Source organism: Thermobia domestica, chromosome 1, assembly GCF_964235325.1.
Source record: "Thermobia domestica chromosome 1, izTheDome1.hap1.1, whole genome shotgun sequence".
NCBI classification, from domain to species: domain Eukaryota; kingdom Metazoa; phylum Arthropoda; class Insecta; order Zygentoma; family Lepismatidae; genus Thermobia; species Thermobia domestica.
This window is the reverse complement of record NC_137454.1, coordinates 343,869,399-343,883,638: the sequence shown is the minus strand read 5'-3', so window position 1 is coordinate 343,883,638 and position 14,240 is coordinate 343,869,399. Positions and strand designations below refer to the sequence as shown.

Below are 14,240 nucleotides of genomic sequence, written 5' to 3'. Positions count from 1 at the left end.
GGTGCTACCAATTAGGCAGCCTATACTTTGTTATCGTTTTGGCGCGCTCGCAATTGTGTACAAACGAAAATTTCGCCTGCAAATTTCTGTACAAAACCGTAATAAACAAGAGCGACAGTTTGTGGTTGAATTCGACATGGTGGGAGGGCTATCAATTAGAGAGCCCATAGTTTGTTATCGTTTTCGCGGGGCCACATTTATGTGCAAATGAAAATTTCAGCTGCACATTTATGTACAAAGGCGTACAAACAAGTGCGACAGTTTGTGGTTGAATTGAACATGGTGGGAGGGCTACCATTTAGACAGCCCCACTTTGTTTTCGTTCTGGCGGTGCCCCTATTTGTGTACAAACCAGGGCCGGAGCGCGGGGGGGTCGAGCCGTTCCACCACCCGGGGCGGCAAGTCTGATGGGCGGCAAAATTTGAAAAAGAAAAGAATACAGGGGCGGCAAAATTTGAGAAAGAAAACAATAAAAGGGCGGCATGTGAAAGAACCGCCCAGGGCGGCAAAACTTCTAGCGCCGGCCCTGGTACAAACGAAAATCTCGCCTGCACATTTCTCTATAACTATATTCAAACGATTGCGACAATTTGTGGTTCAATTGCACATGGTGGGGGGCTACCATTTAGACAGCCCCCCACTTTGTTTTCGTTCTGCCGTCGCCCCCTAATTACGTACAAATGAAAATTTCGCCTGCATATTTCTGTACAAACGATGCACAAACGATTGCGACAATTTGTGATTGAATTGAACATGGTGATTGGGCTATCACTTAGAAAGTCCCCCACTTTGTTTTCGCCCTGGCGGCGCCCCTAATTATGTACAAACGAAAATTTCGCATGCACATTTCTGTACAAACGATGTAGAAACGATTGCGACAATTTGTGATTGAATTGGACATGGTGGGGGGGGGCTATCTCTTAGACAGACCCCCACTTTTTTTCGATCTGGCGGCACCCTTAATTATGTACAAACGAAAATTTAGCCTTCACATTTCTGTAGAAACGACGTGGAAACGATTGCGACAATTTGTGATTGAATTGGACATTTGGGGGGGGGGCTATCACTTAGACAGTCCCCAATTTGTTTCAGTTTTTACGGCGCTCCCATTTATGTACAAGCAAAAATTTCGCCTGCACATTCTTGTACAAATGATGTAGAAACGATTGCGACAATTTTTGCTTGAATTTGACATGGTGAAGTGCTACCACTTAAACAGCCCCCACTTTGTTTTCGTTCTGGCGGCGCCCCTAATTGTGTACAAACGAAAATTTGGCCTGCACATTTCTGTACAAACGATGTAGAAACGAATGCGACAAATTGTGATTGAATTGGATATGCTGGGGTGCTACCACTTAGACAGCCCCCACATTTTTTTCGTTCTGGCGACGCCATTAATTTTGTACAAACGAAAATCTCGCCTGCACAGTTCTGTACAAACCATGTAGGAATGCTTGCGACAATTTGTGATTAAATTGGACATGGTGGAAGAGAATACCATTTAGATAGACCCCACTTTGATTTCGTTCTGGCGGCGCCCCTAATTGTGTACAAACAAAAATTTCGCCTGCACATTTCTGTACAAACGATGTAGGAACGATTGCGACAATTTGTGATTGAATTGGACATGGTGGGGGGGGGGGCTACCATTTAGACAGCCCGCACTTTGTTTTCGTTCTGGCGGCGCCCCTAATTGTGTACAAACAAAACTTTTGCCTGCACATTTCTGTACAAAAGGTGTAGAAACGATTGCGATAATTTGTGATTGAATTGGACATTTTGGGGGGCTAACATTTAGACAGTCCCCCACTTTTTTCGTTCTGGCGACGCCCCTAATTGTCTAAAAACGAAAATTTTGCTTGCAGATTTCTGTACGAACGATGTACAAACGATTGCGACAATTTCTGATTCAATTGTACATAGTGGGGGACTAACATTTAGACAGCCCCCACTTTGTTTTCGTTCTGACGGCGCCCCTAAGTGTGTACAAACGAAAAATTCGCCTGCACATTGAGACCATTTCCGATTGAGTCTGATAAGGGGGGGGGGCTGTCTAAATGGACGTCTCCTTTTCACCTCTACTGTAATTAAATTCTTCCTCGAGAAAATCTGTAATCAACATTGTCAGTAGCTACGTCGTCGACTAATATACCTTAACAAGTACAGCTTTATTTTCGTATATTTTACAACAGTTAACCAATTTAAAACTATCGCAAACAAGAATATGTAGTCAACTTCTTAAATACTTCGCTCGCAGGAACCCGTTCAGCGCGTGCAACAAGCAAAAACAACATGTTTGGCGTCTCACAAATGAAAAAGGGGAAAAAAGAAAAGCAAAAGCAGCACGACAGTGCCTTATCGCAGTCAGAGCTGACAACATAGTTTCGGTCGTTACTAACGCGAATAGACCTACTAGCGATGTACAAGAGTTATACAGTTACAATATACGTTGTGCCACAGTAGCGCTACAGGCGGAATGTGCACGAACTACAAATGAATATGTTCCCTTACAAGCATCAGACACTGTTGCACCCTCTTTACATTCTACACATCATTTTTTCTCCCACTTTTTGACCTTGACAAGCAGAAGTACCAGGCTTTCCGAGTTCACAACCATAAACTCTTTGTGTACAGAGTACGTTTTCAGTTCTTCCAATGACTCTGCGCGCGAAGAACAGGGGTGATGATCGGGCTACCGAATACGGAAGTCAGAGACACCCGGTTGCAACTTTAAATGTAAAATACAAATATAGAGCCTTGACAATGCCGTGAGGATGAATATATATATATATATATATATATATATATATATATATATATATATATAGTTTTTGTTCCTTGAGGCGCTTGTAGTTGTCAATGTCTGTGTTCATTTATATATTTATTTATTATTTGTGGAATCTATAAGAAAGTTGAAACATTTTATTATACTGATAAATATTACAGTACCAAATCCACGACTATCAAATATCATCATTAACTTTTTTTTGTTAAAATGATGGTATATAATTCAATATATATTTAATACACTAATTAGTACTAAAAGTAAAAAATAATAATTTATTTTAGGAACATTTATTAACTGTTATCTAAATACAGTTAATTTTTGAACTACAATACTTTTATTACAAGTAGATTATGGAATATTTTTATGTATAAAAATTAACAAACAACCCTGACATAAGTAAAATAAATATTTTTTACAGTCCTTAAGTAAGTAATTACATCAAAAGGAGTTTACGTGAGCACTTCGCAAATTCAATTACAAGCTGGTCTAGATGTAGTGCACGCAGAATATCTTTGTTGTAAGCCAGGAGAACGAGGTCTGATTTTCTTTCATGTCCTATAGACAGACGTTGAGGTCGAAGGAGAGCTGTCAGATGTGAGAAGCAGTTTTCGACCGTGGACGTAGAAGACGGAATAATTAAAGCACCTTCTGTAAGCATCTTTAGGCCCGGGAAAGCCTCGCCATATTTTCCAATTTGTTTTGTAAGCTCTTCCAGAGATGATGTCTTGTTGATCAGTCGATTTGCTAGACCTATTTCCTGCTTCAAATTCTGAAGCACTTTGCAATGCAGGTCTTTGTACTTTACAACATCACACAGAGGTTTCAAATTTTATTCACTTCTTTTCTCGCTCAGTAAGTGGTGAATGGCACCAATCACAGCTGTCCCTGTCTCACTGAATCTGCTCCGAATTTCTTCGACGGAGATATCGAAAACTTCGCAGAATAATCTTTTCAGCTCCTTCTCGTCTTCTTTTCCCTTCTCCAAATTTATGCCTTACAAATCAACAACCGAATCAGCTAAGCGACTGGGGAGTGTGCATTTGAGTTTCAATGGTTGCTGAGTTTCAATGCAGCGTCATCAATGTCCAAATCTCTTCTTTGTAGCAGTGCGTTTGTCGGTTTTAGATATCCAAGAACCCTGAACATGAGCTCAGTAGCAAAACAGAAAGTCTTAGTGGAGATCTGATGTAGTAAGCCGGTAGCTTCAACTTTTATTGAGGCGTGTTCTTCACGGGAAGTTTGAATTGCTATCAGTGCACTTAATATGTGAAACCTGTCGTCATGAATTACAGTCACTGTGTCAAGATGTCCAGTCCAACGTTGTTCCAACAATCGCTTTAAACTCCTTCCTGCGTAATCTGCTGCAACGCGACCTTTTCTGAAAAAGTAATATAGTTGTTGACAAATATCAAAGAACTCTTTCAGTTCAGGAATTGTGTCAATGGCTCTACAAATAACTAAATGTAATTGGTGATTGAAACAGTGAACAAACAAAATGTTCCTCTTCAAATCCTCAGACAAAAGAGCTTGCACTCCATTTTTCTGTCCACTCATGACAGGTGCTCCATCGTAGCACTGTGTTATTATCGTGTCGGTTTTGAATTCTACTTTTCTAAAATGGCGTTCTTAATGCTGGCAGCGTCTTGTTTGTCCAACTTCAGTATAGCTACGCATCTTTCTTGCACTTTAAAATTTGCGACAGACAAATCTTCGATTCGTTGCTTGTCTCTGGTTTCATCTGCAAGTAATGAACAAAATGTACTTTCGTTTGCTTCATTTATTATTTTCCTCTTAACAGATTCTGCCAGGAAATGAATTATCTCATTCTGAATATCACTAGTGTATATTGCATTGGCAGGGATAGTTTTGACAATTTCTGTTAATTTCGGATCTTTACGATTACTAAATTCAAACAAATTTAAGAACAAACCACTTGATTGTTTTCCGAGTTGCTCACACCCAGAATCTCCCCTAAAGGACAACTGATTCACAGCCAAGAATTGAATAACTTCCATCACACTTTTCACATAGTACCTATTATTCATAATTACATCACTACACAACTTCTTCACGACCGTTTCGCCCGAGTCCTCACGTTTCCGTTGCTCCAAGTAGCAAGCCACAGCATGCCTATGTGTTTTAGAATCGGCGTGACGAGAAAATCCCTTATTTTTCTCGGTTGCATGCTTCCAGTTTCTGAAACCATTCTGCACAAATGAGGGATCACTGTTTCTTGACGGATATTTCCGACATGGGAAGCAAAGGACAGCATCTAAAATAAAGAATACTCGAGCCAATCCCACGTTTTGTACCATATTGGACGAAATCGTCGAATTGAACCAGAAATGCTGGAACCTGGAAAATTTGCAAGATGCGCCTGAGCGGGTTTTGTATCGCGAAGGTCTGATACATGGTGCAAATCAACACCAACATGGTGGAAATCAGATGTTTGACGTTTAGTTTCTTCTTGACCTTCTACACATGTTGATACAGATGACCCTGCTTCTGAATTAGTTTCATTTTCGATAACTTTTGCACCAAAAAATGACTTGATTGATGCCTGCTTCATATTTATGGCGTTATAATAGTCAGTAGAGTAATTGGAAACGTCTGGCGAGGAACATTTGCCTGTAGTTCATTTTCTACTGTTTTTGTTTCCTTCTGGAAAAATTCGCTAAGCACTCTGCTACTTATTATTGCGCGCAATTATAATGGTGTGTGACAAAATCTTTTTAAAATAATAGGTTCGGTGTTCTGCTGCCGTCTCGATTTATTTTCTCTGAGTGCATATAACGAATTAACATTCTCTTCATTCCGTATATTTGTAAACAAATCGTGAAACAAATGTCTCGGGACCACTTAGAAAACACAAAGTGAGCCGATGCAAACTGCTATTTAGAAACATTTTACAATCATTGATTTATTTTCGTGGGTGCTCCCCGCAAAGACTCAAATCACGTGAAAACCAGCATTGTTGCCGCTTTTACAATAAACAAAACTTCCGAATTCTCCACTGATTTTTTTGTATCTGACTATTCTAGAGGCGCATGTACGTTTTCCCCAGACATCACAGTTTCGGTACCAGTTTCATATATGATACATGCGTTTTCCTTGCACTGTAAGGAACATGGACATGTTGCATGTTTTACACGTTAATTACAGGCACACGTGGGACATGTACTGTCAAGTAGGCAAAACAAATGTTTTTTACCTGCAATGTTACACATGCACAAGCCAGGCACTCACTCACATTCATGTAACATAGCCTGTTTTCGGGTCAATTTTCATATGGGTATTCTTTGGAAGGGCATCTTGTCCAACGCCTTGAATGCTTGTCGTGGTTGTGATTCTTCAAACTCTTGGAATGAGGAAAAGTAATACATGGGAGATGATTGAGTAGGCCCTATATCTAGCAATAAGAATAACTGTTGTTTTTCGTACAAATATACGCCACGTTCAATTTCGTTTGTTAGTAGTAGTAAATGCGCGTTAAGTTCAATTTTATTTGGTAAATAAAATCACAAGATTTTCCTATTTGGGATTTCCTGAAACAATTTGAAACTTCTGGACAACGTCCTTTTTAGAGCGGAAAAAATATTTTAGAGCGGGCAAAAAATATTTTAGAGCGGGCATTGCCCGCTCTAGCCCCTCCCTGGCTACGGGCCTGTGTCATGTTCTCGTTCTAATGGCCAGCACGTGCAATTGGTGTACGTGTTCCCGACGTAAGAGCGCAAAAAAATAATTTCACAATTATTTACTTTAATTAATTATTCCTCATCTTTAGCCTCAATCGCTAAAGTTATATTAGAGAGAGAAAAAAGGCAATATTTATTATGCCAGTAGTTTCCAGTAGCATGTTCTCAATTATATCATATACTTAAATTCTGAATGGCAAAATAAATTAATATTAGTATAACATAGTGTAGTGCTTAAAGTGGTGCTATCTAATTTTATAAGGAGACACGGTGGCTTTGTGGTAAAGCTCTGGTAGTTCGTTCAGCTTGCGTCAAGCGAGTTTGTGATTGACGAACAAAAACGTGTACGTGTATTTTTTCGGTTTTCTGCAGTTTCCTCCCACTTTTTTTTCATTCCACTGTTCATTCATTGCTGTCATCACCGTCTGCCTCTGTGCATAAAGAAGTAACATTAAAGTAAAATTAATAATAACTAGAATCCCTCCTCCTTAATATATAACATGATAGACGAAGTAGAGGTCTGCACGAGCTCAGACTGAGCCCGCGGACGGACTCGGGCTTACAAAGCATAAATCACTTTGTCTATTCTCGGGCCTAACTTTGTCAATATTCTCTACAACGATATTTATTTGACCCTTTTCTCTGGAGAACTTGTAAAATTAAAACTAAAAAATGAAACCTTTAATTGCTGTAAATAAAAATAGTTTTGCGTTAATTATTTTCTGTAATTCGGGCTTATTTCATTATCACACGAGATCGGGCCTAAATGCTAAAACATTTCGGTCTCGGGTCGGGTCTCACATTATAAATTCACTAAAAATTTCGGCCCGTGCAGACCTCTAAGATGAAGTCACGGCGGTACCCACCCACAAAAAAGGATATTTATAAACACAAAAGTTACTACACAGACGAAAATAATGTAATTACTATAGCAGACGGTTTTGGCACATTTACATTATCAGGTTAGGTTAGAGCCTTGTATTTCTTTTAGCAGATCACACTAAATGAGATATTCCATTACTAGTTGCAGATTGACTTCCGGACGGCTCAGTACAAATAGTGTAGACATGTGGCATAAAAACTACATATAGTGCATGAAACACAAACCAACTTATGCTAGGTGGCCACTAAAAACACGTAGGGAGCACGCGCCTTATAACAAAATACTTTGGATAGTGTAATAATTACCTGTACCTTGGGCAGAAAGTGCTCATACATATGCACTATACTTCATAGAATGTTAATTTAATAATAACAGAAGAAGAATGTTTTTAAGATATGTATGATATTATTATGGGATAGTTGTTGCTATGTAATTGTTTATGGATACCGAGTCAGCAAGTTTGTGTGCTTGACAGTGTTAAGGAAAATATATTATAAAGTATATCAACTAATAAACCATTTTTAGCACTGTTTATCGACGTTATCATTTTTATATAAATGGTGAGAACGATAGTATATAATTATTAAAGACTACTACCACTCGAGATTTGTATATCACATTTCGACGAACCAGGTTGACGACTACCCTCGGTAAGTCGTTATAAAAATTTTGGTTTACCTCACCCGGGAAATACCGCAAATTCACATCCCGAAGCAGAGTAAGGTTGAATTTACTTTTTGTCATATAGTTAATGAATACAAATTTGACCATATTACGAAGTGGTAGAACAATTATAAGAAAAATGGACAATGAAACAATGGAAAAGGAATCCCATAATAGTGACAATGGTGAACATAATGTAGCACCAGAAATGACATCATCAGAAGATCGAATCTTGCTAGTATTACAGCAGCAATTGATGCAGATGTCTACTGAGTTAAAGCAGACGATGAAGCATAACTCTGAAGAATTAAGTAGACGAATAGAACAGAAGTCTGATGAATCTAACAAACAATACGAGGAATTAAGCAAACGAATGGAACAGAAGTCGGATGAAACAAAACAATTAATTATCCAGACGATGAGCGATATCACCTCGCAGTTCGAGGAAAAATTAAAAGGAATATCGGAGCAATGCCAGAGTAATCACAACCACCTGAGCCAAGAAATCAGTAATATAAAAAAGGATTTAGAAGTAACCGAATCTTCTGTTCAACAACAAAAGATCCAAGTCATCAGTAATGCTAACAACATACGTACAAACACGCAATTGTTAGCTACGTTACAGGAAGAAATTAGAATGCTACAGGTTAAGGATCACACATACTACAATAACCCGTGTGATGGTCGCTTGGAGTTTCCACACTCACCAGAGATGAACCCACCTTCGCCAGTATCTGATGAGAATATCATTTTAGAAGAAAGTCATCCGAAGAGTACAGATGGACGAAACATAGATGGTGTAACGACACATCACGTCATGAATAGGAACTGTCACCCAATGGGTACATGGAATGATAAAAGGTAAAATTAAGTGTTAAGATGAGTGAAATACGAGCCATGAGTAAATTCAGTGGTATGTGTAACGAGAATGCTACTTCTTTCTTAGAGAAATTCCAGGATGAGTGTAATATAATGTGTAGGCCCTATAGATAGATCACAATATATGAAATTAATCCCTCATGTATTACTCCCACCTTGTTCACTATGGTTTAAAGCAGTACGTGATCACATCAGTACATATGATGAATTCAAAGCGGCATTGATCGCGAATTATGAAAATGACTTTTTGCTGGCAAATAGAGATGCCACCATTAGAAATCAACACTTCAATCCTCGATTGCATAAATCTGTTGTAGAGTTTGTTGTAAATACATACAACGAATTAAAGGTCGTTAATCCATTGCAATCGGAATCGAGAATAATAGCATCAATTCGAAATTTGCTTCCATTTAAGTTACAACAGATCTTATTTTCCACACAGTGTATGAGTTTCAACCATTTATTAATGCTTGTCCAATGCTATGAAACTCAATACCATGCTATGAATCAACAAGCAGGAATGGGTAAAAATAAGAATAATTCTGATCATTTTGTGCCTGTTCGGAATTTGAATATCCGAAGTGTGAACAATACGGAACATAACCTAAGCCGAGTAAATTCTAGCAGTCAAAACGAGCAAAATAGACAAAGTTATGTAGGGAATCCGCCTAACCAATTAATCGTAGCAATCCATATGTTAGACCATATAATCAAAATAGGTTTAAAAATAGACCGAATGTATGGCGAAATTCCAGGAATACAGCGAACTACGTGGATAGACGTAATGGGAGGACAAGAGATGTCACTTCGCATCAGGATCCAGGTATTGAAGTAATGTCTGTACAGAACAATAATACGGGACATAATCATGATTGTGCTGTGCAATGTACTTTATTAGAACCATACACCAGTATAAATTTAAACTAATTGCGGCTGATGTGGTAGAGGTTAAACCCATATCAGCTGTAGATTCTCATGAACATTTACCTAGAAATTTAAGCGATAATTCTTATGAACATTTATCTTCCAATTTATATGTTCATGTTAATGATGAAAATGATCTTTCTCACGACGTCTCTGTAAGTAATTATTCGGAAATAGCAATTAATAGATGTCAGTACCAATTTATACCTGTTGTAAATCGTTGTTGGTTTGAAGATGATACTGTCAATGATGGTTTTAATATTGAAGAAAATTTTGTATTTTTAAAATCCTATAGTACAGCTAAAATACCTATTAAAGTCAATGGGTTAAGTACTGAAGCTTTACTTGATACAGGAGCAAATGCCTTTCTATTATCGTATTCATTGTGGAAAGCAATTACTAGTAATTATTCGAATCCTAAACTACAAAAGGCTGAGAACCTTATCATAGTTGATTTTACCGGTAAACATAAAAAGAGAGTAGCTGGAATTACTCGTGTGACAATAACTATTCAAGATTTTGAAATATCAATCCCTATTCTGGTAATAAACGAACTTAACGAGAAATTAATTATGGGTTTAGATTTATTACGTGTCATGCTTGATTTTAAAAACCAAACGTTGACTATACCGGGTATACCTCAGGAAATCGTTCAGAAACTGCTTCCAAAATTAGATAATCTTGCTTGTCAATATAATGATATTTCTCCTACAGTGAATAATGTTTCTGTTAGTGCAGAAAGTGGTAAATTAAATGATCAACGAATGGAAGACACACAAAAGTTGGTGGATGTAAAGGACGATGTATTGTTTTCTGAGCGTGTTAAATCACTCGAAAGCAGCCTTGATTTTGCTGATAATACAGTAAAAACTGACTTTAAGGATATCTTATATAAGCATAGAAATGTCTTTTCAGAACGTCCTGGGCGTTGCAAGGATTTTGTTTATTCTTTTAAAGTTAAAACAGACAAACCCATAGTAACCAAGCCCTATATAATTCCATATAGATACAGGGAGAATGTACGTCAGCAAATTACAGATATGTTAAGAGATGGGATCATTAGGCCTTCCCGAAGCGTCCACCTTAATCCATTACATGTTGTTCCAAAGAAAAATGGTTCTCTACGTGTGGTATTAGATTTGAGACGCACGAATTGCCACATTGATCTGGAACAAGTGAGGTATCCTCCAGTGGAAGAAATACTAGCTTCTTTACAAGGGAACAGTGTATTCGGAAATTTAGATCTAGTGATGGCGTATAATCAGGTCGAATTACATGAAGATTCGAAACCGTACACAGCATTTAGTTTTGAAGGTCATTTATACGAATACAATCGTGTAGTCTTTGGGCTTATCAATGGTAGTGCGGCGTTAGCATCCTGCTTGAACAAAGTTCTAGGTCAAGACTTACGTAGCAACGTGATAACTTATGCTGATGACATCTTAATCATGGGGAAAAATCCACATGAATATTTGAAGTACTTAGATATAGTTTTAGACAGATTGGAAAGTTCGGGGTTTAATTTTTGATTTTTGTTCAATTTAATTTTCCCTGATTATCATTAACTAACGATAAATTTTCACTGATTTTAATTCTTTCTTATTAACGTGAAGAATTATAATTTAATTTATGATCGAGTAAACACAAGAATTGTTTTCATTATATTAATTTGTGTTGAAACTTTAATGTTAAAAATAAATATTGATGAATTGAAAGATTTGTTAAAAATGTATCTATATATATATATGAAATGTAATGAAGATATATACGAGGTGTGATCAAAATATAAAGAACATATGTAATTTAAAAACATTATTGTAGACGGACCAGTGGTTCTTGAACATAAAAGCCAAACTCGCTTATGACTTTTATATTCAGTCCATTTGTCGGGCGACATTTTTATATAACAAAATACTTTGGATAGTGTAATAATTACCTGTACCTTGGGCAGAAAGTGCTCATACATATGCACTATACTTCATAGAATGTTAATTTAATAATAACAGAAGAAGAATGTTTTTAAGATATGTAAGATATTATTATGGGATAGTTGTTGCTATGTAATTGTTTATGGATACAGAGTCAGCAAGTTTGTGTGCTTGACAGTGTTAAGGAAAATATATTATAAAGTATATCAACTAATAAACCATTTTTAGCACTGTTTATCGACGTTATCATTTTTATATAAATGGTGAGAACGATAGTATATAATTATTAAAGACTACTACCACTCGAGATTTGTATATCACATTTCGACGAACCAGGTTGACGACTACCCTCGGTAAGTCGTTATAGCCTCAGCGACGAGTGGTACATGCATAAACGAGGATAGTGAAAAAGCACACTTACACATACAATACTTTCACTATCACTCAAAATTCATTCCAATATGATGTGCAATGGCAGTAATCACTTATATTCACACTCTCGCTCCTTCACGAAAAATGTTTCACATCGTATTTTACCTATATTATATTTGGTAGAACCGTCTGCTCGAGTGAACCCAAAATAATTTTGTTATTTAGCTTTATCTCTACTTTCGGTGAGTCCTATCCTACTTTAATACTCTAGTCCAGGGATGCAAATAACCAGTCGCCCGGAACGAGTGGTTCATCTGTACGGGCAAGTATTTAATATAGGGTGTCTATTGACCTGGAAAACTTCAAATTTGTTTTTGTACCTGGATTTTAACAACAAACCTGTATTTTTCTAAATTTTACATTTCTCACTGCATCTAATGGAAAAATCCTAACTTTTCCTAAGACTTATGTTTTGTAAGTATGTTGATGACGACCAGGGAGATATCTGATCTGAGTTCTGTCACTTTTTTCGGTTGCTCATACATACTTTTTTTTCTTTTTTGGTACGCTTTCCGTGGCAGAGTTCCCATATACCTCTTCAAAGTGTATAGGTGGAATTTTTATCCATATTTTGTAGCAGTTCGAAAACATTTTTTGCTACATTAACAAATCTAGAAATTAGGGAAATACTGGAAACTTTTCCCTTAGGAAATTCTACGAAAAAGTAATGGACAAGTCAGGGGAAATGGTACTTAAACTGGAAATCAAGGAAAATTGGAGAGTTTTACTCAGAAAGTGAAACATTCCTTTAGGTTTTGTCTATTTTTTTTATTTTATTTATTTATTTATTTATTTTTTTTTAGCAAACGCCGATAACTGAAACACGAGAGGGATATTATCAAGAGATATCAATCACATCAGTTAAAGGTGAAGACTCTGATTGCTTTTTGTCAGTTACTGCACATTTTTCTCACCAGGCCTTGTGGAGGGTATATTAACAATAACTTTTCTTTGAAAAAAAAAACTGGAAAATAATACAAATATAGGGGAAGGGAGGGTAAGTTGACGATAGTAAGCTTCTATGCATGTTTTGTCAGCCTTGTCTTGATGAAATGTTTCGCTTTTATGTTCATGACAATTATTTGACTTTCGTTTTACTCTGTTAATTGTTTGATGGTTTTAAAATCAAAAGTTACGATGATATTTCACTTTTATTGACCCCATATCGCTTTCGTCATCTTACCCTCCTATGCGGGTAAGATGACTTCCATAGGTGGGTAAGATGACGAGACAAAAAGCGAGAACAGAATTGGACTGGTTATTGTATTTCAAACGCAGTATTTTCCAGAATACACAAATAATAACATGAATAGAAGAATATGAACACACGCGCAATGTGATTTCAAGCGCAAAAGTCACAGATATATGCTTTGAATTTTGTTTCTGTGACAGACAATTCGGTACAAGCAGCATGGGCCCAATTGTGACACACATTACAAGCGAACCACGTTTCACTTTTACCATATTCATTACATACTACACACTCTCCTTCCCCCAAAACATCGGAATCGTCGTCTTCGTCCATGTAAGTCACTGATATAGAAGAGTTAAATGAGTCGACTGAGTATAAATCCTTAATACATGTCTTCTTTTTATGCTACGGAGATTTGTCTTTTCGTTTCTGTGTTCCTTTTTTCTGGGTACGCATATCTTCTTTTGTCTTCTGTCTGGGTTATTTCCCGGCTTTCCTTTTTTCCAGAGATCTTTTGACAGGACTGCTGGTGATAAGCAACGAAGGCAGCTTCTTTCGCTGTTTCCTTCCTTTGTTAACTGCTTTAGGAAGAAGGTGTAGACAATTGTATGATTTTGCATTTGAGAGTACAGGGTCTGCATGAGATGGTCCGAGTTCAAAAATGGAAGAATCGGGTTCTGCAAGTGTTGATGCAGGTTCAGAGTGTATTTGGTTAGATTGCGAAAAGGAACGAGGCAATTTTGGAATAGAAGGTTTAGGTACTGATACAGATGATGCAGATGCTGAGTTAGACCTTATAGTTGTTGAATGTTCCGTGGCATTTATTTCAGTTGCTGCGGTCGCTGTAACTTCAGGA

At 37.2% G+C, this 14,240-nt stretch overlaps 2 protein-coding genes across 2 annotated transcripts; both read right to left on the bottom strand.

The window, feature by feature from the left end:
* Positions 1–3,835: 3,835 nt before the first annotated feature.
* Positions 3,836–4,342, bottom strand: LOC145681310 (uncharacterized). Its single transcript, XM_081752976.1, has one exon. The coding sequence runs from the start codon at positions 4,340–4,342 to the stop codon at positions 3,836–3,838; it is 507 nt and encodes a 168-aa protein (XP_081609102.1).
* A 50-nt stretch (positions 4,343–4,392) lies between these two features.
* On the bottom strand, positions 4,393–5,103 carry LOC145681305 (zinc finger MYM-type protein 1-like). Its single transcript, XM_081752963.1, has one exon. The coding sequence runs from the start codon at positions 5,101–5,103 to the stop codon at positions 4,393–4,395; it is 711 nt and encodes a 236-aa protein (XP_081609089.1).
* Between the last annotated feature and the right edge of the window lie 9,137 nt (positions 5,104–14,240).